General features: G+C 34.8%; 1 protein-coding gene and 1 long non-coding RNA gene across 4 annotated transcripts in view; one reads left to right on the top strand and one right to left on the bottom strand.

Moving 5' to 3' along the window:
• Window positions 1–23,064, top strand: part of LRBA (LPS responsive beige-like anchor protein) — a 726,864-nt gene that overhangs the window by 182,139 nt on the left and 521,661 nt on the right. For all 3 annotated transcript variants that reach the window (XM_032246531.1, XM_032246532.1, XM_032246533.1), the window contains exons 32-34: window positions 9,230–9,308; window positions 10,574–10,707; window positions 15,365–15,426. In XM_032246531.1, the coding sequence (XP_032102422.1) occupies window positions 9,230–9,308; window positions 10,574–10,707; window positions 15,365–15,426 (275 nt within the window). The remainder of the gene's footprint in view (window positions 1–9,229; window positions 9,309–10,573; window positions 10,708–15,364; window positions 15,427–23,064) is intronic.
• Window positions 794–2,601, bottom strand: LOC116529047. Its single transcript, XR_004259351.1, has 3 exons — window positions 2,502–2,601; window positions 1,620–1,625; window positions 794–804 (listed from the first exon to the last, which is right to left on the bottom strand). It is a non-coding gene; the product is annotated as an uncharacterized LOC116529047 (long non-coding RNA).

Consider the following 23,064-nt stretch of genomic DNA (forward strand, 5'->3'; position numbering starts at 1 on the left):
CTGGTGGATTATATTGAGATCAGAAATAATGTTATTTATTTGGGATATCTCAGCCAAGTGTTTGCCTTTTATTCTGCTGTTTCACCTTTATTTGGCAAATTAGGGATATCTCAGGCAAGGGTTTGCCTTCTGTTCTGCTGTTCCACCTTTAGAGTTTTGTTCCAAGCTTGATATTGCTACTGGCCAGTAGCTGCGATCTTTTTTCCTTGCTGTGTACTATGTAACCGTGTATCATAGAAACAAAGACTACGTTTATTTCTTTTGTCTTCTCTTTTTAAAATATGTATTTGTGTTAACAAAAATATATTTTTCTGAAATTTTAAATGTGTTTATTATTATTATTTTTTTTTTTTTTTTTACAAATTTTATAGTGTTTAGTGATAACAGAAAATGTTCACAGTAGGTTAAGTAAAAGAAAGTTATATGTAATTCTTTACGTATCATATAATTACAACCAAGTGACTTATACACCTTATTTACATGGTAAAAGCAAGAAAGTATTTTGTGAAGTTATGTGGGTCTCCATGAAGTTGAGCTACTGGCAGTTTTGATTTTCGAAATTTACTTTAGGTGGTATTTCTAAAATTTCATTAATAGTCTTGTATTATTTTTATTCTTAGGAAAAATAGTGATTAGACTTTTTTTTTCTACTTTGAAACCAAAAGCAGCAATGGCAGCAGAGTTTTGTCTGCCTTGCTTTTTATTTCATAATTTTTTAAAAACATTAATAGACTTTATTTTTTAGATCAGTTTTAGGTTTACAGGAAAATTGAGTTAAAAGTACAGAGAATTCTTAAGTACCCACTCATTCTCTTCCTTGCTAGTTTCCCTTGGTCTAGTGAGAATTACAGAGGCAACCAGGCATGAAACTGTAACAAATTTTTAATCTTTATTGTTCCATTATACTCTGATGTCTGTTTTTTTTTTTTTTTCCCCCTTTGAAGAAGAAATAATTTGGTAATTCATTTGGGGCTTGGTATGCACATTTCTGCTTCTCCAACCCCATCCAAAGCCCTTGGGAAAAAAAAAGATTCAACTGTGGTTTTTCTAGAGTAGTCCCTTTTGTGAAAAATGCAATAGTTATTAATATCTATGAAATGATTTACATGCCATCTTTTAAATTCAGTTATAGTGAATTTTCAGTAACATTCCAAAACAAATGTGGTAATTTCAGAAATTCAAAGTACACTGAGTAAAATATTTTCTCATACTGCCCTCTAGTTTCAGTTTAGGGAACAGAGTAAATAGGGCCCTTTGATTGCTTTTAAGTCTGTTTGCTAAAATTTAAGTCATGGAGTTTTCAGAAGAGATAAGAAATGGAAAGCTGAGACATTTGGGTAATATCTCACATATAACAGTATTATACGTTTCTTTCTGAAGCCATTGTATTTTTTTTTCCAGTAAATTCATTGTAATTTACAATATTCACTTTGTAAAACTGTATACAGAATTACAAAATAATTTGCTATCTTGAAGACTGTTGTATTTATTGGCAAAGTCTACAAAACCCTGTACCATTGATCCAGCTCATAACGTATCTTATTTTTCTTTTCTTTTATTGAGGTGGAGTTTCGCTCTTGTTGCCCAGGCTGGAGTGCAGTGGTGCGATCTCAGCTCACTGCAACCTCTACCATCTGGGTTCAAGCGATTCTCCTGCCTCAGCCTCCCATGTAGCTGGGATTACACGCCTGTACCACCAGACCAGCTAATTTTGTATTTTTAGTATGGACGGGATTTCTCCATGTTGGTCAGGCTGGTCTTGAACTCCCAACCTCAGGTGATCTGCCTACTTCACCCTCTCAAAATGCTGGGACTACAGGTGTGAACCACTGCGCCCAGCCCATTGTATAATTTGTAATGGTGTTTCTCAAATAGTTCCCAATTGTTTTTCCATCTACAGCTAGAATTTTAAACACTTTTTTCCCCTCAACGCCCTCTCCCCCATTCTTTTTAAAGTAGTTCATTCATTTTTCAGTTATTTCAAGTCGTCTTTGTGATGATGGTTTTTCTTTTTACCATTTATTTTGGTTTCCACATCTTGCTCCTCTTCTTCCTCTTTCACTGCACTCCTGTCTCTGTCATACGGGTTCTCCATTTCAATTTATTACTTCTATTCCATTTGTTAACTGATACCATGAACATTACTGCCTTGATAAGAAAAATCTAACCTAATCTAGTGTTTTCAGTTGTCCTGCTTCTTACTCTTCTACAGCCCCACTTTACATGCTTTGCCTACCATACTTGCCCTTGTACTTCTTAAGTACTCTTTTTCACATGGAATCCATCCCATCCCCACCCCCTGCCATAGTTCTGTCTCCTTTGTCAATATTTTTTTTTACTGATAGACTTTTGTTTTCTTTTTGGTGGGTCTCTTGATTTATTTGCCAGTAAATGAAATAGATAAATATACAGATAGTTTCAACTTAACAATTTTTTTGGCTTTATGATGGTGTGAAAGCATACACATTTAGTAAAAACTATACCTCAAGTATCCGTATGACCATTCTGATTTTCACTTTCAATACAATATTCAGTAAATTACATGATATATTCAATACCTTATTATAAAATAGGCTTTGTATAAAATGCATTTTTTACTGAGAATATAGTGCTTGACTTATGATGGGGTTACATCATGATAAACCAGTGTATGTTGAAAATATTGAAAATTGAAAATGCACTTAATGCACCTAACCTACCAAACAGCATAACTTAGTCTACCCTATCTTTTTTTTTTTTGAGACGGAGTTTTCACTCTTGTTACCCAGGCTGGAGTGCAATGGCGCGATCTCGGCTCACCGCAACCTTCTCCTCCTGGGTTCAGGCAATTCTCCTGCCTCAGCCTCCTGAGTAGCTGGGATTACAGGCATGCGCCACCATGCCCAGCTAATTTTTTGTATTTTTAGTAGAGACGGGGTTTCACCATGTTGACCAGGATGGTCTTGATCTCTTGACCTCGTGATCCACTTGCCTCGGCCTCCCAAAGTGCTGGGAAGTCTATCCTATCTTAAATGTGCTCAGAACACTTACATTATCCTATAGTTGCGCAAAACCATCTGGCAACATGTACATGTAAGTATTGGTTGTTTACTCTCAATTCCCTGTGGCTGACTGGGAACAGGAGGTCCCTTCTGTTACCAGCATCACGAGAAAATAGCATACCACATATTACTAGTTGGGAAAAGATCAAAATTCAGAATTCAAGGTACAGTTTTTACTGAATGTTTGTTGCTTTTGCAGGACTGTAAAGTTGAAAAATCGTGCACCATTGTAAGACGGGGACCACGTGAAATTTTGAACTTATGTGACTCTATCATAAGTCGAGGAGCATGCAAATAAATAAATAAATAAATAAATAAACAAACAAACAAATAAGTATTGAATTTTATTTGCTTTCTCCTGGTTCAATCCTTCCTCCAGGATTTGAGAAAAAAAATGTGGATTAATTGTTGTTATAATTATATGTGAAGCAGGGCAGTTTATTCTGAAGATCTGGGTAAGTTAGGTATTAGTGTTGGTTAGGTATTGAATTATTTTCTTTATATGTAAATACAGTTAATACTTGTCCCTATGGACCTAAGCCTTTGTGCGTTCGGATGACCACAGTAAGTTTAAAAGTACTATAAACTTACTTTTATAGTAAGTCAGCAGTAAAAGATGAGCTGCTCAAATTCAGTAGTAGATTATTGGTTAGTAAAAAATTTACTTGGTAGAAAATATGAAGTTTCTGCTATGACACTCATATTTTGTTTTATATTCACATGGCATCTTCAAGGAAATTCCCATTTGTGGGTATTTGGAAATTTTGGGTATTTAGAAAAATGAGATTCCCATTTGTAGGTATTTGGAAAAATGAGACACATTTTACATGTGGTACAATTAAAGAGAAACTAATATGGGATAGATACTAATCACAGAAACAGTTAAAACTTGCTAGCTTAACATGAGGTAAAAGCTTTTTCTATGAAAATGTTATCACTGAAATAACTTTATAACCCATAAGAATTGAGGATTTGCGTGTTTGCATTTTGAAATAATATACATTATGAAGACTACAATTTACGTACAAAACTTTTTTGGTGCACAAATTTCAGATTTTAATTTGAATAGAATACCTTGGCTTCTGCAGCATTTTATCAACCAAAAGGACGAATCTAAGAGCAACAATTGTGTCTTAATAAGTATTAAAAGGTATTCATCAGAGGATAATGTATTTCCTTTGTATATGCTTGTTTTCAAAGAAAACAAAAGAGAAAGTGATTTTAGTAAATATATCAAAATCTAGAAATTTTATAGTCATCAGCAAAGATTTGATTACCTAGAAAACACAGTATCCTTTTTTTTTTTTTTAAGTTGAGATGGTGTCTTTCTCCGTTGCCTAGGCTGGAGTGCAGTGGCACAAGCATAGCTCACTGCAACTTTGAACTCCTGGACTTAAATGATCCTCCTGCATCAGATTCCCAGGTGTCCAGACTACAGGTGTGCGCCATCATTCCTGACTAATTTTTAAATTTTTGTGGAGACAGGAGTCTTGCTCTGTTGACCAGACTAGCCTTGAACTCCTGGCTTCAAGTGATCCTTCCGCCTTTACCCAGTATCCCTTCTTGTATGTTAAAATGTCATTACACTTTTTCTAATATACTTATTTCTGTATACAGCAAAGCATAAATGAATAAATCAAAATTGAAACTAGCTCAGTAAAGGAACTAAGTAACTAAGTCTTGAAATCCTGGCTTCAAATAATCCTTCCACTTTCACCCAGTATCCCTTCTTGTATGTTAAAATATCATTACTTTTTTTCCAATATGTTGTTTCTCTATACTGCAAAGCATAAATGAATAAATCAAAATTGAAAGTAGCTTAATAAAGGAACTAAGTATACTGTTCATTAATTTATATGCCTGGTGTTTGCTACTTTGCAAAATTTTGTTATTCTACCACTTACTAGAATATTAGACATTATCTGTTTATGAGAGCCATATACCTTATTTATTAGTACTTTTTTTTAATATTAGGGAAATATTTGAGTTATAACCATCTTTGCTTTGTGTAAGATTTAGGCCAGTAGGCTTATATATATTCATTCAGTAGGATTCATTTAATATGTTTTTACTGGGCGTATAGACTGTCCCTTACTGAATTAACTGGTTCAGAAAAGAGAGAGAGAGAGAAATGTAGTGTTACAGTGTTTAGGGATTAAAAATTGGCATTTGTTTTAATGATTCTTTATTGCAAGGGACATTAGTTATTTAGACCCTCAGGGACCTTGAATAAACAATTGCCTGCTCCCTAGATAGATGCTAGACAGATGATATATTTGCATTTTCCTTTTTGTTCTTTTGAATGTCTGGAAGACTGTCAGTTTGAAGGAGCCAGTTTATCAGTGCTAGGATAAGGAAAAGATAAGTGAGTACCATTCCACATGTTGGAGGTAGCTTCTGCATTTATGTATTTGTGATCATTTGCTGGAAATATTTAATGATAATTTAAAACAAATTTATTGAAAGTTTATATTTTTATCTGAGTTGAAAAAATGCAATATGTTTGGAAATTACATTTTTTCACTAGCAGGAATGGAGGACAACCTAGTGTGAAATTACTGATGTATTTATTCTTTCATGTGATTTTTTTCTTAAACTATAGCTGGTTAATTTATTATCCTTGTTGGTAAAGTGTCTTCTTACGACTTAAGACACTGTGTAAAAAATCTGTTTCTGCTATATTCTCTTTTAGAATTGAAAATTGGCATTACTTCTATGGTAGTGTGAGGAAATAATTTTTGTTACTGCTTTATTTAGAAGCAACAATGTTGCTTTTCTTTTTCACATTTCTAATAATGCATTTCTCATTAAAATTAGTATCATTTAGCACAGTGGGCAGTGTGTAGTGATTTACACCTGTATTCCCAGCACTTTGAGAGGCTGGAGTGGAAGGATCACCTGAAGCCAGCAGTTCAAGACCAGCCTAGTCAACAAAATGAGATCTTATCTCTACAAGAAATTAAAAAGTTATCTGAACATGGTGTTACATGCCTATAGTCCCATCTACTCAGAAGGCTGAGGCAGGAGGATCACGAGTCCAGGAATTCAAGGCTGCAGTGAGCTATGATCACACCAGTACACTCTAGCCTGGGCAATAGAGCAAGACCTCCTCTCTTAAAACAACAAAACCCAATAAACCAATTAGTGCAGTAAAGGCTAATTTTGCCTTACAACTTTTACTTAAAGCCTCATACGTACATTTTTTGGGGAGGGATTTATTTTTTCCATCTCTACTTTTGAATGAATAGGACCTTGTGAGTTCCTTTGTATTAGCTTCAGGAAAGCTCAAGAAAAACCATCAGTAATCCTAATAAAGAAAATGTCAGATACATTCCAATAAAAATGGTCTTCAAAAATTATCACCAATTAAAAAAATGAAAATATTAATTGATCACTGGTAATAGAAGTCAATGACCCACTGTGATTCAGTGATCATATTGTTGTCAAGAACTTAGAAAACTGCAGGTGTTGTTTACTGAGTGTAATAAAGCCACTGGGTCAGTGAAGTACTTTACTGAATGTTGTATATGATTTTAGGATTGGACGTGACTCTTATAACTGCCAGATACTAAAGGGTGAAAACAACTTTTTTCAACTTCCCTGGTCTTGCCCTCTAATTTGAAATTTTATTGTGGAAAAGACAAAAATAGTAATATTTTTATGATGAAGTTTGGGTTGATATATATGCTTTTAAAAATTGTCGCAGTAGTCTGGGCATGGTGGCTTACGCCTATAATCCCAGCAATTTGGGAGGCCAAGGCCAAAGTATTGTTTGAGACCAAGAGTTTGAGATCATCCTGGGCAACATACATAATGAGACCCTGTCTCTAAAAAAAAAAAAAAAAAAATTAAAAAAAAAAATTGAAAATAGCTGGATGTGGTGGCATGCTGCATCTGTATTCCCAGCTACTTGGGAGTCTGAGGCAAGAAGACAGGTTAAACCCAGGAGTTCAAGGCTGCAATGTGCTCTGATCCCTCCACTGCAGCCTGGGTGACGAGCTAGACCCTGTCTCAAGAAAAGCGAAAAAAATTGTCAACATGATGGAGTGTGTGCTTTAGCTTCATTTTTTAGCGAATCCTATGCATCCTAACCACCAGTCACTTGGTTAGAATTTTTAGGTACAGTTAGATCTCAGTTGAGCAGGATGGAGAGGAAGGCAGTACTGTAGCCATACGAAACTTATAGTATAAAGGAAAGTCAGCTTTGATTATCAAGGGAATGCGAAAGGAAGTATGTTGTGGAAAAGAAAGATTAACTTCTTTAAAAGTTAAGTTCGTCTTGTACTGGGAATTTGCTCACTCTAAGACTTGGGCTCAGTAATTATCCAGAGGTTAATTGTGAAAGATTGCTACATTTCCCGCTTTCCAAAAGGAACCAAGATTGTTGGGGGATCTAATTGTCTAGATTTTTGGATCCTTAGATTTGGCTGAGACCTGGTAATCAGAACTGAGGGTTATGGATCACTGCCTAAAAGCCAAGCATGTTTCAGGAAAGGTCAAAATTGCCCCAGATCCTTGCTGTTTTTTAATCAGTTAAATACAAAAAACCTCTGATTAGGTCCTGACTATGCTTATCTATACCCAGAATTAACTTTATTTGCCTTCCCAAAAAGAGCAAGTTTGAATCAGAATGCCTAGATAAACTGAAGTGAGCCTGAGGAAGTTCTGGGAGAGGTAGGAAGCAGTGGGAAGCATTTTATTTTGAGACAGGGTCTTGCTTTGTCACCCAGGCTTGAGTGCAGTAGTGCGATCTTGGCTCACTGTACCCTCTGTCCCCCAGGCTCAAGTGATCCTCTCACCTCAGCTTCCCAAGTAGCTGGGACCACAGGCACACACCACCATGCCTGGCCACATTTTTGTATTTTTAGTAGAGACAGGGTCTCACCATGTTTCCCAGGCTAATCTTGAGCTCCTGAGCTCAAGCAGTCCTTCTGCCTTGGTCTCCCAAGTGTTGGGGTTACAGGCATGACCCACTGCACCTGGCCAAAAATGACAATTCTTTTTTTTTTTTTTTTTGTTTTGTTTTGTTTTTGAGACTGAGTCTGTTCTCTCACCCAGGATGGAGTACAGTGGTGTTTGATCAGTGGGAGCCCCTTCAAGCCGGCTTCCATGCCTTGCGACATAACCTATTATTCCTTAGACATATCCTATCATTCCTTGCTTTCTACAAAGCACAATTAGATGTTTCAAACTCATTTTGTGCTTTTCTTCCACTTATCTTGAATCAGCCATTTATTTCTTTTAGTGGGGTATAGTATTTAGAAACCAATATCTGGACACTATGTTAAGATTTTGCTGCTTCCATGTCCTCTCAGTGGACAGAGCTAGAGGCGATGTGTGTGTTTGTGTGTGTGTGTTTGTATATAAAGTCTATAAAAATATATGCTTTCATTCACATATTATTTCCATCTCTCTATTGGAACCATGAATTCATATAGATATGAATTTTACAATTCTTAGTTTTCTCTTTTCCTCTCTTTTCCTTTTCCTCCCTCCTCACACTGGCTCCAGTAACTTTCTCTGGGCCAACACAACCTTCAGCCTGATGCAGGTGCTTTCCTTGATCTGTTTCTAATTACTTTTGAATTGAACAATTCAGCAATGTTTGGGAAAGAGAGCCCTTATTCTTTTTAAAACATAGTGTTTTTGTATTTGGGGCATAATGGGAAAATAACTGATAATAGTTGTGACACAAGATTACAGATTCTCAGAGGTCTAGGCTTCTAACCCTGGTTACATTTGTTGCTGCAATTTAGTCCTTTGGTAGTGATTTGATAATTGAGTAAGGATAGTTTTCATGGTAATGGAGGGTTAAAGCTAAATTTGGAAATTAGCTGTTTCTGTGTTTTTGCTATATTAAAAAAATGCTTTTACTTGTAACTTTTTATTGACAGTTGGTGTTGAATAGAAGGAATTGTGAACCTTATTTAGGGAGTCAAAATTTACTTTTCTTTTGCTTCTTCAGCCCCTGGATAGAAAGATTGATCTGGCATGATAACTGAACTTGTAGCTGAGGTTTACATATGAAAGGATTTAGGCGTTGTTAGATTTTAATGTTATCCAAATAGTAATAGACATAAAAAATACATAATAATGCTTTTATTGACTGGTATAATGACATTCTTTTTATTTAAATCTTTGTATCAAAAAGCAGAAAATTCCTATAGATGGTTATTTTTCTTTTATAGGCAGTAGATCATCTAATGCAAAATTGCCCTCAGTTCCAACAGTTGATTCAGCATCACAAGATCCGGTATCAAATATGAGGTATTTAAGCTACTAATTTGAATACTCTGATTTATACCTTTGATGACTTTTTAAGCTATCTAGCTTTATTTCATTTCTTTTCATTTTTTTCTTCCAACATATATGACATATAGAGGCTTGGGAACATTTTAGAGGTTCATTTAATTTTGAAAGATTTTAAGATGTATAAGTCATTTCATGATTGATGTACAAGTCACTTCATGACAAGTGATGATTTGTGGTAAAAAATAATTGCTACATAACACAAATTTACATAAGCTTAGAACTTACGTTTCAAATGATTGCAAATTGAAAGTGTGGAATTCAGTATTCCTCCTCTATAAAATGCTGATATGGGCCTGGTGCAGTGGCTCACGCCTTTAATCCCAGCATTTTAAGAGGCCGAGGAAGGTGGATTACTTCAGGTCAGGAGTTCAAGACCAGCCTGGCCAACATGGTGAAACCCTGTCTCTAATAAAATACAAAACAAATTAGCTGGTTGTGGTGGTACACACCTGTAGTTCCAGCTACTTGGGAGGCTGAGGCAGGAGAATCACTTGAACCCGGCAGGGAGAGGTTGCAGTGAGCTGAGAGAGCACCATGTACTCCAACCTGGGAGACAGAGTGAGACTCTGTCTCAAAAAAAATAAAAAAGCTGATATAAGTGATAGCCAGTCAGCCAAAGCCACAATGATACAAATAGATAGATTTTTATTGTCACTTACCTTATTTAATTGAGTTTCTGGGTTTAATTTGGAATGCAATGAGTGTATTTTCCACCACTGGAGCCTTAGTGGCCAGAAAGTCCTTGATTTTCTTTACCACAATTGGGAATATAATTTATAAGCACTTGTTGAGTCTGTACTATATGTTGTAAGTGAGAATTTTAAAATGAAGTCATGGTTCTTGAACTCATTGTGCTAATGGTTTAGTGGTAAATAGAAAAATTTGTTGAAGACTTGATGAGAGTTTATTTAGGTTATAATGGGGCTAAAAACAAAGTCGTCTTAATTGGCCAGGTGAGACATCTAGTAATAACTGATGCTTGAAGTGGTTGTTAAGCAGGTTGTTGGGGATTGTAGGGGAAAGATAGATCAGGATAAAAACGAGTATTTTTGGCAGAAGGGCTGCTGTGCATAGCAGTAATGTCTCCTTAGGTAATTCTTTATTTATTTATTTTTTTTTGCACTGTTTTATATATCTATGGAAAGTCATCTTTATTTTCAAAACTAGAAAATTGATACAAACTGTTGAATAGTTCGATTAACTTAATGTTTTTTCATTAGTATTACAGAGAGGCTTGAACATGCTTTGGAAAAGGCAGCTCCTCTCCTTCGTGAGATTTTTGTGGATTTTGCACCTTTTCTTTCTCGGACACTTTTGGGTAGCCATGGACAAGAACTGCTTATAGAGGGAACAAGTAAGTGATCTTTCTTTATTTTATTTATTTGTGTTTATATTTCAGGATTAAAAACTCCCATGAATAATGAGATAACGTGGAACTTCATTGTTTAAGTGTTGTCAGCCTTTGACAAAATTTTTCATAGTCTGTATCTTTTGAAGAATATGTCACATGTCTATTATGTTTTAATCTTCAAGTTTTTTTTTTTTTTTTTTTTTTTGAGATGGAGTCTAGCTTTGTCGCCAGGCTGGAGTACAGTGGTGCGATCTCGACTCACTGCAACCTCTGCTTCCTGAGTTTCAAGTGATTCTTCTGCCTCAGCCTCCCAAGTAGCTAGGATTACAGGCCTGCACTGCCACATTCAGCTAATTTTGGTATTTTTAGTAGAGACGGGGTTTCACCGTGTTGGCCAAGATGGTCTCGATTTCCTGACATCATGATTTGCCAACCTTTGCCTCCCAAAATGCTGGAATTACAAGCGTGAGCCACCGTGCCCAGCCTAATCAAGATTTTTGTCAGTGATTTGGATGAAGCATACAATTATGTGTTGAACTAAAGAACTAAGATTTTTTTTTGATGAATTAAAATTTACTTTGAGAGCAAAGAATTGGAGAGAATAAGGCCAGGCGTGGTGGCTCATGTCTGTAATCCTAGCACTTTAGGAGGCTGAGGTGGGTGGATCACCTGAGGTCAGGAGTTCAAGAATTGGAGAGAATAGTGTCACAGGATTTTACTTGAACTTAGATCCATATGAACAACAATGTATTGCCACATAGATAAGGAATGCATTGTTATTAGTAGAATTAGTTTTACAAATAGAGATAACAGCATTTTACTCTATACTGCTTATATCATACATAGATTACTGGGTCTCTTCTAGGTAGTGTACTTCAAGATTGTCAAACTAGATAACATGCTGAAGTAGGTTGGTTGTTAAGGGGATTGGAAATCATGCTATGCAGTGGATGAGGAATAATGAGACTCCCTCCCCTACCCACCCCTCCCCTCCCTTCCCTCCTTACCTACAGATATTGCAAGGGTCAAAGGAGGTGCTCATATGGGACAGTTAATACTCAGATGCAGATATCTTAAACTATTAACTTACCTATAACCTTGCATTTCCACTATATTTTTATTGCTACAAGAGATATGCTTTTTCACAAGTTTTGAAAAAATCCCTTAGGCAATCTCCTAGCTACTGTTAGCCAATAAAAAGTTTCAGTAACTAAAGCTGCCAGTTGATACTTAAAGGGAAGAGGAGGGAAGGGGAGGGGAGGGGAAGGAGAAGAGGAGAGGGTAGGGGAGTCTCATTATTCCTCATCCTCTCCATACCATGATTTCCAGTCCCCTTAGCAACCTACTTCAGCATGCTATCTCAATGAAGGAAGGAAAACCAGAATTTATGATAAGTTAGAGCTTATTAAACATGTATTTGAAATTTGGGCTTAGTATTTACAAAAGGAATGTGTTTCAGATTCATGATGAGTATTTAGTTGTATCTAAAAGATAATGTTCATTTGGAGTATATGTGTATACCTTCAAAACCAGGAAAATATGGAGTAAAACTTCTTGAGTTTATTATCCTTAAATTCTTATTAAAATTTCTCATAATGCTTATTACCATCCCATTTTAAAAATAAATTATTTAAAATGACTTAAATATAAAAAACAAGAGGCTTCTTATATTCCAAGATAGTAAATCGTCATGACTTGACTTTTTTCATGGTATACTTGAGGATTTAGATAGATCAATGGGTTTAGATGGCACTGGCTTACTATCTGCTAAGTCATTTAATTCTTTGACTGAAGTGATATATCTGAGTGAGTCTCCACTGAAGAAATTGCAGTGGTCTTTGATCATAAAATTCCAGACTAGTGCAGATATAAAACTCTTGGCTTGGCATCCCAAGTTTGTGCTTTTGAAAAGACTAACATTTTCTATCTTTGAAAAGCCATCTAAAAAATAATCAAGCCAAACCATATTATTCTACTATTCTACTGAGAGTTTTAGAGAGGTCAGATTGTGAGCCAGTTCAAATCTATAAGCTTGCAAGTGAGATAATAATAGGGTATGTGTTTGTGGGTATATAAAATGAAAATGATATTTCTGGCAGCAACTTACAACTTGACCTTAAGGTTTCAGGGCCTTCCTTTGAATAGTTCTTAAAGTATGACTAAATCTGAAGAGAGGTCTACAGATGTATTATTTGTTTTTTGCACATGGGATGAGTGTCATCTATTGGCAAAAATTTTGGTCAAAAATAGAAATGACATAAGTTCAACAATTTGATGTTAAGTTCCTCATTAGGCTTATCTCCTGTTTATTTACTCCCAGTGTTGTTTTTGTGTTTACAGTACCAATGTCCTTTAGATAGGGAGCTTGGAGATCTAATATCAGGTCTCTCTTGTCTTCTGAAGCCCTTACTCATTCAAAATTGAACATACTCTCCACCCTGCCCCTGCAACAAATCTACCGTCACTCTCTTCCACATAATTGTTCAAACCAAACTGCAAAATGTTATTTGACCTTTTACTAGCTTTCTCAGTGAACATATTTTTTCCTGAATATTCATAACTAACTAGAAAGTAGCTAAAGTAGTATGAACCTTCTTCTGGTTTGCTAACCTTTATTATTGAAAAATAAGACTGAAATAAATAAATAGAAATATATATATGTAAAGGTTTTCTTAAGAATAGAGGTATATGGGCCAAGTGTGGTGGCTCACACCTGTAATCCTAGCACTTTGGAAGGCCGAGGTGGGCAGATCACCTGAGGTCAGGAGTTTGAAACCTGCTTGACCAACATGGTGAAACCTCGTCTTTACTATAACTATAGAAATTAGCCAGGCATGGTTAGTGGGCGCCTGTAATTCCAGCTACTCCGGTGGCTGAGGCAGGAGAATTGCTTGAACTCAGGAGGCAAAGGTTGTAGTGAGCTGATCACACCATTGCACTACAGCCTGTGTGACAGAGCAAGACAACATTTCAAAAAAATGAAATAAAAATAAAATAAAAAAGAAATATAGGTATGAAATATCCTATGATAGGTGCGGTGAGAGGGTCAAAGGAGTACCTGTAAATCTCCCTGATTTGGGATAGCCCAAGGTTTTTTTTTTTGTTTTTTTTTTTTCTTTTTTTTCTTCTTTAATCACTTTTTTTATTATCTGAATAAATATATATTAAAAAGGTCCATGAGGGCCCAATGGCTGGAATTCTAGTTTCTCTAGAATAAAGCAATAAGGATTGATGACCTGATAATAGAAAGATCTTAATTTACTTTCTGGAAATAATGGGTTTTGAAGTTGGAGCAAAACTGAACTCCTTATATTATCTGGGTTAAATTTAAGAAAAAATGGCAAGGTTTCAGACCAGTAGGGGGCTACTCCTGCAGTAAGAGAGGGAGTGTTGTTTACCTTTTCTTTTGGCCTTGCATTAGCCTGAGGAGCCATGTTCATCTTAGCCCCAGAAAAATCATACTGTAGTTAATAACTTGTTTCCTAATATAACATAGAGACATTCTATAGCTAATTTTCTGGCCAGTGCTGACACTCTTACCATCATTTCTATGTTAGTATTTTTTCAGGCATTGAGAAAGATGGTTATAACATTTTTTAAAAAGTAAAGGCGGTAAACAGCCCTTTTAATTTGAATGCTATTTATAAAGCTAAAAAATGCCAACATGTGCTATCATTAGGTTGGAAGCATTAGTATTTAAACAGGGAAGGAGAAAGAACAAAAGCATAAAAAGATAAAAGAAAGGGAGTGGATAGGATACCTGCAAGAGTTTTCATGGGGTGAGAAAGAGATGGTAATAGAGTATTTTAAGGGCTATCAGGAGTTATTTTAGATGTTACACCCTGGAACCTAAGCCCATGTTTGCCTAGAAAAATGTAGAATAAAAAAATTGTAATTTTTCTGATTATTAGTAATGCAATTTAATAATTTAGTCCCTTTAATTATTGGCATTGCTTTTTTAAGATACTGAGTATAAAACATTCTTTGAATGAACTACTTTATATTTTATTGGTAATTAAAGCTAAAGACTTCTTTAGATAGGTATTAATTATAAAAAATATCCTTCCTAAGGATATTTTTGCTGAACCAAAATGAAACATAAAAGTAAATGAATTAATTTATAAGAAATCAAGAATATATAACAGACAACGGCTTGCATTTCTGTTAAGGTTTAGTGTGAGGTCAGAGGTCAAGGTACTAATAAGAGTGTTTGGGATGTCTGCTGCCATGAAACAAAATGGAAACTTGATTGATAGCTGGAGGGTTGAAGGGAGAGAGTGTGGTGGAGAAAGCAAAGGTCAGGGAGCCATTTCCCTTCTCTGCATGTATAACGATCAACTCTCTCCAAAACAAAATGTAGATGATATTGATCAATATGGCATATGTTGTGCACATTTCTATGAGTATTGTGAAATGTCATTATATATGAAGTTGTAATAAATGTTTTAGTATTTTGAAAGCAGAAATGGAATACGTTACAAAAAATGGTGGTAGTTTTGATGCCACCTTTAAACTAACTATAATGTACCTTATTTAATCCTATGAGCAAATGTACACTATTAATAGTTTGATAAACCAATTTGAAAAAACAATTTGGATGAAATTGTAACAAATCCTAATTTGTTTTCTTTATAATTTTTAAAAATTCTCTTTAAAATAGGTCTGGTTTGCATGAAGTCTAGTAGTTCAGTTGTGGAATTGGTTATGCTACTGTGTTCTCAGGTAAGTGACAAGAATAAATGTTGAATTAAAAGTAGATTTTCACATGAATTTGTTTTCATGGGGGATGTTATATTTGCATTACTGAAATTTTTGCCATAGTAAAATTTTGAGTTTGCTGTTTTAAAATAATTTTATTTGTATTGCAAAAGGGTTACTTCTTATTTTTGATACTTGCAGATAATTTTGAAGTAAGCATGGGAGGAAGTAAGAAACAAAAGTTTTCAGAGTCTCTTTAAAAATATGCAGATACAATGATCTTGATAATTTCTTTACTGTATATATTAAGGTTATATAAACAGATTTATTTCTATATCTTGTGGAGGGCCATGATGACTCCACTGGGAATCATAAGTTTACTTCCCTTTTGTGCAGAGGTTATAAAATGAGCGATAAATGATTTTGAATCCTTGTCATTGCTAATTATTTTTGACATACACAGTAGATTTGGGAAAACATTAACAAAAATATGGCAGGTATCATAAGATGCAAAAAATAAATTCATAAGAGCAAAATTACCTTAGATGTTCCAAAATCTTGTGCGTCATGTGGTAAACTTTAATGATTAAAAAAAAAAAACCATATAAAAATCATGTATTCTGTGAGGCTTTCTTTTCTGTTTTGCAATTAAACAGATGAATGTTTTTATTGAGAGTTTTCTTTGTAGTCTTTTAAAGTGATATCTTGCTGGTAGTAAATTCCCCCACTTAAAACTTTAAAATAGCCTTTTTTAATAGGAAAGGTATTGGTCTAGAGGTCAAGGGTTTTGACCCATTTCAAAACCTCTGACCTTCATTTACAACTCTCATGGTTTACTTGCCTAACGAATAAGGATAATGCAAAATTAATGTTTCTTTGCATCGATTTATTTGTTTTAGCGCGTATATGCCAAATTTATTTAGACTGTGCTGATGGACATTTCATGAATACAAATTAAAGAATCATAGAAGGTGTGAAAAATCAATACTATGCATTGTCAATAAGGTGCAATGAGAACAATTACTTCTAGAGATTACACCTAATGGATTTTTGTAATGAACTTGTGAGGAGTAGTTACTTAGTAGGCTTATTATTCTTAGATTTAGTGAGAATCATGTTTCTATAATTTAATCATCTCATTTAGAAAACTCCATTTCTTCAAAAGCTGACTGGATAAATTTCTCATTAAGCCATCTCATTAGAAATAATTATTTTTTTCTTGGATAGAAGTTGCTATATAGGATTCTTATACCTGCATGAAATCGCCCTTACTTTAAAAAAGCACTCACGGTTTTGGATGTTTCCTCACAAGAATATAAATTTATTGCTCATAGTGATATAACTGTTTTATAGGTGAATTTTGACAATGAAGTTTCACTTTCTAGTTTTGAAGAATTGAATGTATTTTTGGTACATGGAAGGTATTTCCAGTATAGTCTATTGCATATTTGAATGTTAGAAGCTGCAAAGATAAAGAATGACATGTTTTAATATACCTATTTATCATGTATGTCACAGTACTGTTTAATATTACTGCAATCAAATGGGATATGAAGATCATGTAGTTGAGTAAGTTTCAAAAGCCAGTAATTGTCAAGGTTTTTGTTTGAATAAAATACATTATTGGGTATTTGAAGTCCTTAACATTTTTTATGAGTTCTTCAAAAGTTCCACAGCATCTCTACAAGATGTAGCACAGTGTGAAAAATGATGTGAAAAATGAAGCTAGAATTAGCTCCAGATGTATACAGATTGTTCCGGGGTGATAATTACATTTTTCACTTTGAATTTTCCTAATTCAAAGAGGTCAACTTGGCAATCACAAAAGTGATTTATTTTGTTAAGAAGTGAACTGTCTTTTTCTACATGAAAGCTTAAAAGATATGAAATTGAATTTCAAGTCGACGTTTTACAGATCTTGGGTGGGGATAGCTTGAGTTTGATTGATAATTTTTTTTGGACTGAGATATGGTGGGAAGCAAAAACTACATCTTGCTAAAATTGTAATTAATTTTTTAAGAGGAGATGGAGAGGATTGAGTGCCAAAGATCGAAAGATCAGGTCAAAAACTACTTTTTAATCACATAAATAATGGGATATGCTTATGAACTTAACATCTGCAAATTTGATTTAGAACTTTACAAATTAGTTGTTGTTAATTTCATGACAATCAGCCATGATCTGATTATTTTTCTTGAGTCCATTTATTCTTTTTGTGTTATTTTAAATAAGGTGTTTAATTATATTTTATTGTAAAATAATTTAGAGCCTAAATTTAAGAAATGAGGAAATGATCACATTTGGTTAGCTGATAATAAGACCAAACAGATCACTATATATATTTGTTTCAACTAAGATTGTAGTTTTCACTGTCTACTCATTGATCAGTAGTTGATTAGCCACCATTTCATATTTTAGTCTATTTAAATGTTAATATTGTTTAGGCAAAATATTATTACTTAGAATTGGAAATCTCTCATAATACACAGCATTATATTTTTGAGTATAATTAATAAATGAGGTTTGCAAAATTAGATTTATTCACCTGTTGAATCCCATGTAAAATAATTCAAGAACGATTGAATGTCCAAAGACCAATTTAAGTCCTCTTTATTTCTTAAAAGAAGACTTGCTTCTATTCTTTGGGAAACTGTGTGTTCTCTGATACAAACACACAAAAATTGAACAGGTTCTTAACCGTGTTTCATGTGGTTTTTTGCAAGCATGCAACTTATTTGTGTGCCAAATTTGTTGTATATGTGTGTAAACCTGTTTTGAATATATATGAATTTAAAGAAAATGTTAAATAGATGTTTCAAGTAACATTACTCCAGCATTGTATAAAGTGTTTATATCTTGTTCATTTGACATTAATATCATTTTTGAAAGAATTGACGTTGCATTCAAGGCCACTTTATAAAAGCGTTGCATTGCTCGTCCTAATTCAGTCTGACATGCATTCCAATAACACTACCTCCCTTCTTGGGTTTAAAGCTAAATTTATGACTGTGCATTGTGAAGTGCATCATTTAAAAATGGTTTCAACCCAAAACATCTAATAAATAAATAATGTGTATGGCTACTCAGTAGTAGACTTTCTAGACTAGAAATCATTCCATCGGATACTCAACAGTCCACTATCGGAGAGGGCTGTCAGATAAATCTTGTGGTAGCTGCATTCATGTCCTGTAAATCACATATTATTGTCTGAGCCTTCTGCCAGGTCATCTATTCTTTTCCCATTTATCAGAAATGCATACAGTATATAGAAAAACTAGAAGCACCATGTAGTCTGGACTGGCATCATGTCTGAGTAATTTATTAGCAGCAAAAGTTAATTTAAAATACTATTTTAGTCTAATTCTTTAAAAAAATTTTCAACAAAATATGTAGATTGTTGCTGTTTTGGGAAATATTTTCTTTACGTGAAGGTAATGATATAAGGTTTGGTTATTTTTGATTTGTGTTTCTTTCTCTACCTCTGAGTTATTAATTTTAAAATTATAATAATTTACAATAAGAATGAGATAGTTCTTTTCTTGTGATTCTGTCAGTTTTGTGTTTGAAATTTTTTCCTGAATCTGTACTGTAGTCAAATGTTTCTTTGTGTTTTGCTTTTCTATACTTTCTTTTCTCTAATCCCATTTCTTCTCCATTTTGAATTTATTTTTTCTGAATATATGACATTAATGCTTTTTTATAGTTATAATGATTTTATAGATGAATATTTTCAGTATGAGAAGATTATTAAAACACTTCTCTCCCATTGCCCCCCAAAAAGGCAAACCAGCTGTATACATGGCACAGTGGTGTCCTTCACCATTAGGCCTCTCTTACTCTCACATACTCTCAAGCCATGCTGAACTATTTAAAGATACCCAAATATGCCATTATATTTCTGTGTCTTGGTACATGCTTTTTCTTTTCCTAAACTGCCCCTCTTTCAAACTTGGTGACTTTTGTTAGCTGCTGCTTATCGTTCAGAGCTTCACTTAATTATCTCATTCTCCCAGGATCATATCTATAGTTGATATCTTTTTGTCTTTAGCACCCGTTAGAGAATTTACCACAAATTGTAAGTATAAATATCCTAATTGGTTTACTTGTTTATTGTTAGTATCCTTCTTTGTTTTCTCGACTCTATGAAGATAACAGCTATTCCTACTTTGCCCATTAAAGTATTTCTAGTACCTCGCACAGTATTGCTTAGTGAATATTTATGGAAAAAATGAATCAGTTGGCTCCTAGATAAATTGCAATCTCTTCTGGAAAGATTTCCTTTACTCCTCTCTTCCCTCCAACTCTATGCCTAAATGAGGTATTGTGCAGAACACTTACTCAAACTATCTTAATTTCATTCTATATTAAGTTGCCTGTTGTTTTCCTTTTTCTTCCATGTAGACTGCAAAGTTTTTGAAGACAAGCATTGTGTTTTTTTTATTGTATTCCCAGGGTCCGGTATAGTACTGTTCAACCATACAGATGTTTATATACTCATATAATTGATAAATCAAATGGTATCATGGATCATAAATGATCATATTTTAAACTTTGCCTTTTGGTCTTTATCATTAGGAAATACCCCCATACTTTCTGATATTTATTAGTTTTTATATTAAGTCTTCATTTTCGTTAGGACAACTAATTTTATCATTACTGAATAGTGTAGTTGTGTTCATTTATGAGGAGGCCTTTGGTTTTTCTTTTCTTTCGACTTAATCAGATTCACCTCATTTTTTTTTTTAAAGACAGGGCTTGCTCTGTTGCCCAGGCTGGAGATCAGTGGTGCGATCATAGTCCACTGCATTCGACCTCCCAGGCTCAGGTGATCCTCCTGCTCAGCCTCCCAAGTTAGTAGGACTCCAGGTAGCTGGGACCACATGCCAGCACACATGGCTAATTTTTTGTAGAGATGGGGTCTCTTTAAATTTGCCAGTTTGGACCTCTTTTTTGTTTTGAGATGGAGTTTTGCTCTTGTTGCCCAGGCTGGAGTGCAGTGGTGCAGTCTTGGCTCACTGCAACCTCCGCCTTCTGGGTTCAAGCTATTCTCCTTCCTCAGCAACTTGAGTAGCTGGGATTACAGGTGCCCACCACCACACCTGGCTAATTTTGTATTTTTAGTAGAAATGGGGTTTCACCATGTTGGCCAGCCCGGTCTCAAACTCCTGACTTCAGGTGATTCACCTACCTTGGCCTCCCAAAGTGCTGGGATTCCAGGTGTGAGCCACTGTACCCAGCCCCTAGCCTAAGCCTCTTGCTTTTTTTTTTTTTTTTTTTTTTAAACAAAAACAAAAACACTTTGGCCCAGGTGGGAGGATTGTTTGAAGCCAGGAATTCAATACCAGCCTGGGCAACATAGCAAGACCCTATCTTTACCAAAAAGAAAAAAATTTAGCTGGACTTCATAGCATGTACTTGTAGACCTAGCTACTCAGGATGCTGAAGCAGGAGGATTGCTTGAGCCCAGAGGTTCAAGGTTACAGTGAGCTAGGATCACGCTGGTGCACTCTAGCCTGGGTGACAGAGAGAGAGACTCTGTCTCAAAAAAACCAAAATAAAAAACATCAACTTTATTGAGGTATAATTTATATACAGTAAATACCCACACATTTTAAGTGTACTGTTCAGTGAATTTTGACATATACACAACCATTTTAATTCTTAAATTTTTCTGTACCTCTTTCCAATCAATCACTATCTCTGTCACTTCAAGTTGCCAGTGATTTGATTACTATTACTGTGTTTTACTTACCACAGAACTTAATATAAATAGAAATTTATTTCTTTTAAGTGGAGTGCTTAGCTATTCCTAGTGTACTGTGTTTAGGGTACTTCAACCAACCCCCACCCCCCACTCCTTTCTTTTTTAACTAGAACTTACTGTCCAGTGTTAAGATAATAATGTATTTATTTAAAAGAAATAATTGAGCTAATGAAATAAAGGATTTTTTTTTTGCCAACCAAAAAGTAGGATTTGACTATCAGCTGCTTAATCAAAATAGAAATAAGCCTTCTGAACTTCATTATGCATTTCTTTCACCTATAAGGAAATCCTATGATATGAAGTTTTCTTTTTCTTTTTTTTTTTTTTTTTTGTTTTTTGTTTTTTGAGACAGAGTCTCAGGCTGGAGTGCAGTGGCATGATCTTGGCTCACTGCAACTTCCGCCTCCTGGGTTCAGGCGATTCTTCTGCCTCAGCCTCCTGAGTAGCTGGGACTACAGGGGCTTGCCACCATGCCTGGCTAAGTTTTTTTTGTATTTTTAGTAGAGACAGGGTTTTACCATGTTGGCCAGGCTGGTCTTGAACTCCTGACCTCGTGGTCTGCCTGCCTCGGCCTCCCAGAGTGCTGGGATTACAGGCATGAGCCACCGCACCCAGCTGATATGAAGTTTTCTCTAGTAGTTTGATGAGGCCATTATTCTGTACATTTAGAATTTTCAGTTTTTATGGTCAGTCAGGCTCAGTTCAAGCTCTTCTACAGAGCTTTGTGTGAATGAATATCTCTGCCTTGCCCAAGGCCTTTTCTTTATATCTGCTTGTGGTATTTTTTATTCATTTATTTAGCAAGAAGGTATCATATGCTTATAAGACAAGCCCCTTTAAGGAAACTATCATCTATTATTCCCTTTTTTTTAAAAAGGAAGAGGGAAGGGGAGATACTGGCATCTAGTAGGTAGAGGCCAGGGATGCTGCTAAATATTCTACAATGCATCATCTATTATTCCTTAAGCAATAGAAGAGACAATTAGTGAGAGAGACAAATAATTGTAATATAAAATAAGAATTTTAAATGGACATTAACAATTTCCCTTGGTTGGAATTGTGGTAGCCATGTGCTTGTTTGATCAACCATCACTATCTGACTTTTTCAATACAGCAAATTCCACAGTGAGTACCTTGTGATAATAATAGATGGTCTGCCCAATGTGGTGGTTTGCAACTGTAATCCCAGCTCCTGGGGCTGAAGCACAGAATTGATTTGAGGCCAGGAGTTTGAAACCAGCCTGGGCAATAACACAAGTAGACCCATTATCAAAAAAATTGTTCCCATGAAGAAAGTATTACAGTGTTAAATAAGTTTGGAAGGTGTTGGTTTCAGTACATTTTAATTTCAGTTTCAAAAGGTATTTTTAATTCCTTCTTGATGTGTTTGTAACTTATCCTTGGAATGTACTTATAAAAAATTAGTGGATATAAATTGATTATCCCTGAGCTTTGTTATTGTTAATACCTATGAACTTTTGATTGCAGATGGAATGAGAATCAGTAGGATCAGCTTCTAATACAGTCATATCGTTTTGCGTTAGAGGTGATGTGAATGCTTTGTTCTTATAACGTACAAAGGCTGAGATAGTAGATATTCTTTGCTGAAATGCTCAGAGTTCATTCTGTGCACAGTAAAAACAGTTGACCTTAAAAGAAGAAACTGTAGACTTGTGAGCCATGGATAGGAAATCTGTGAGAGTTGGAGAGGTGAGTTGAAGATACAAGCTATATAAATTGGTCATGAAAAACTTAGATGCATTAACAATTTTAAAGTACTTGAAAACAGCTCAATAACTGTACTTTATGCTGATATGGCAAACGTATTTGTGTTTTATTGATTCAAAATTTTATAGCAGATAACTTTTTATTATAAGGTGGAAACATTTGTCTTGAAA

This window comes from Sapajus apella, unplaced genomic scaffold (assembly GCF_009761245.1).
Source record: "Sapajus apella isolate SASKATOON/1434 unplaced genomic scaffold, GSC_monkey_1.0 scaffold61, whole genome shotgun sequence".
In the NCBI taxonomy this organism is placed as follows: domain Eukaryota; kingdom Metazoa; phylum Chordata; class Mammalia; order Primates; family Cebidae; genus Sapajus; species Sapajus apella.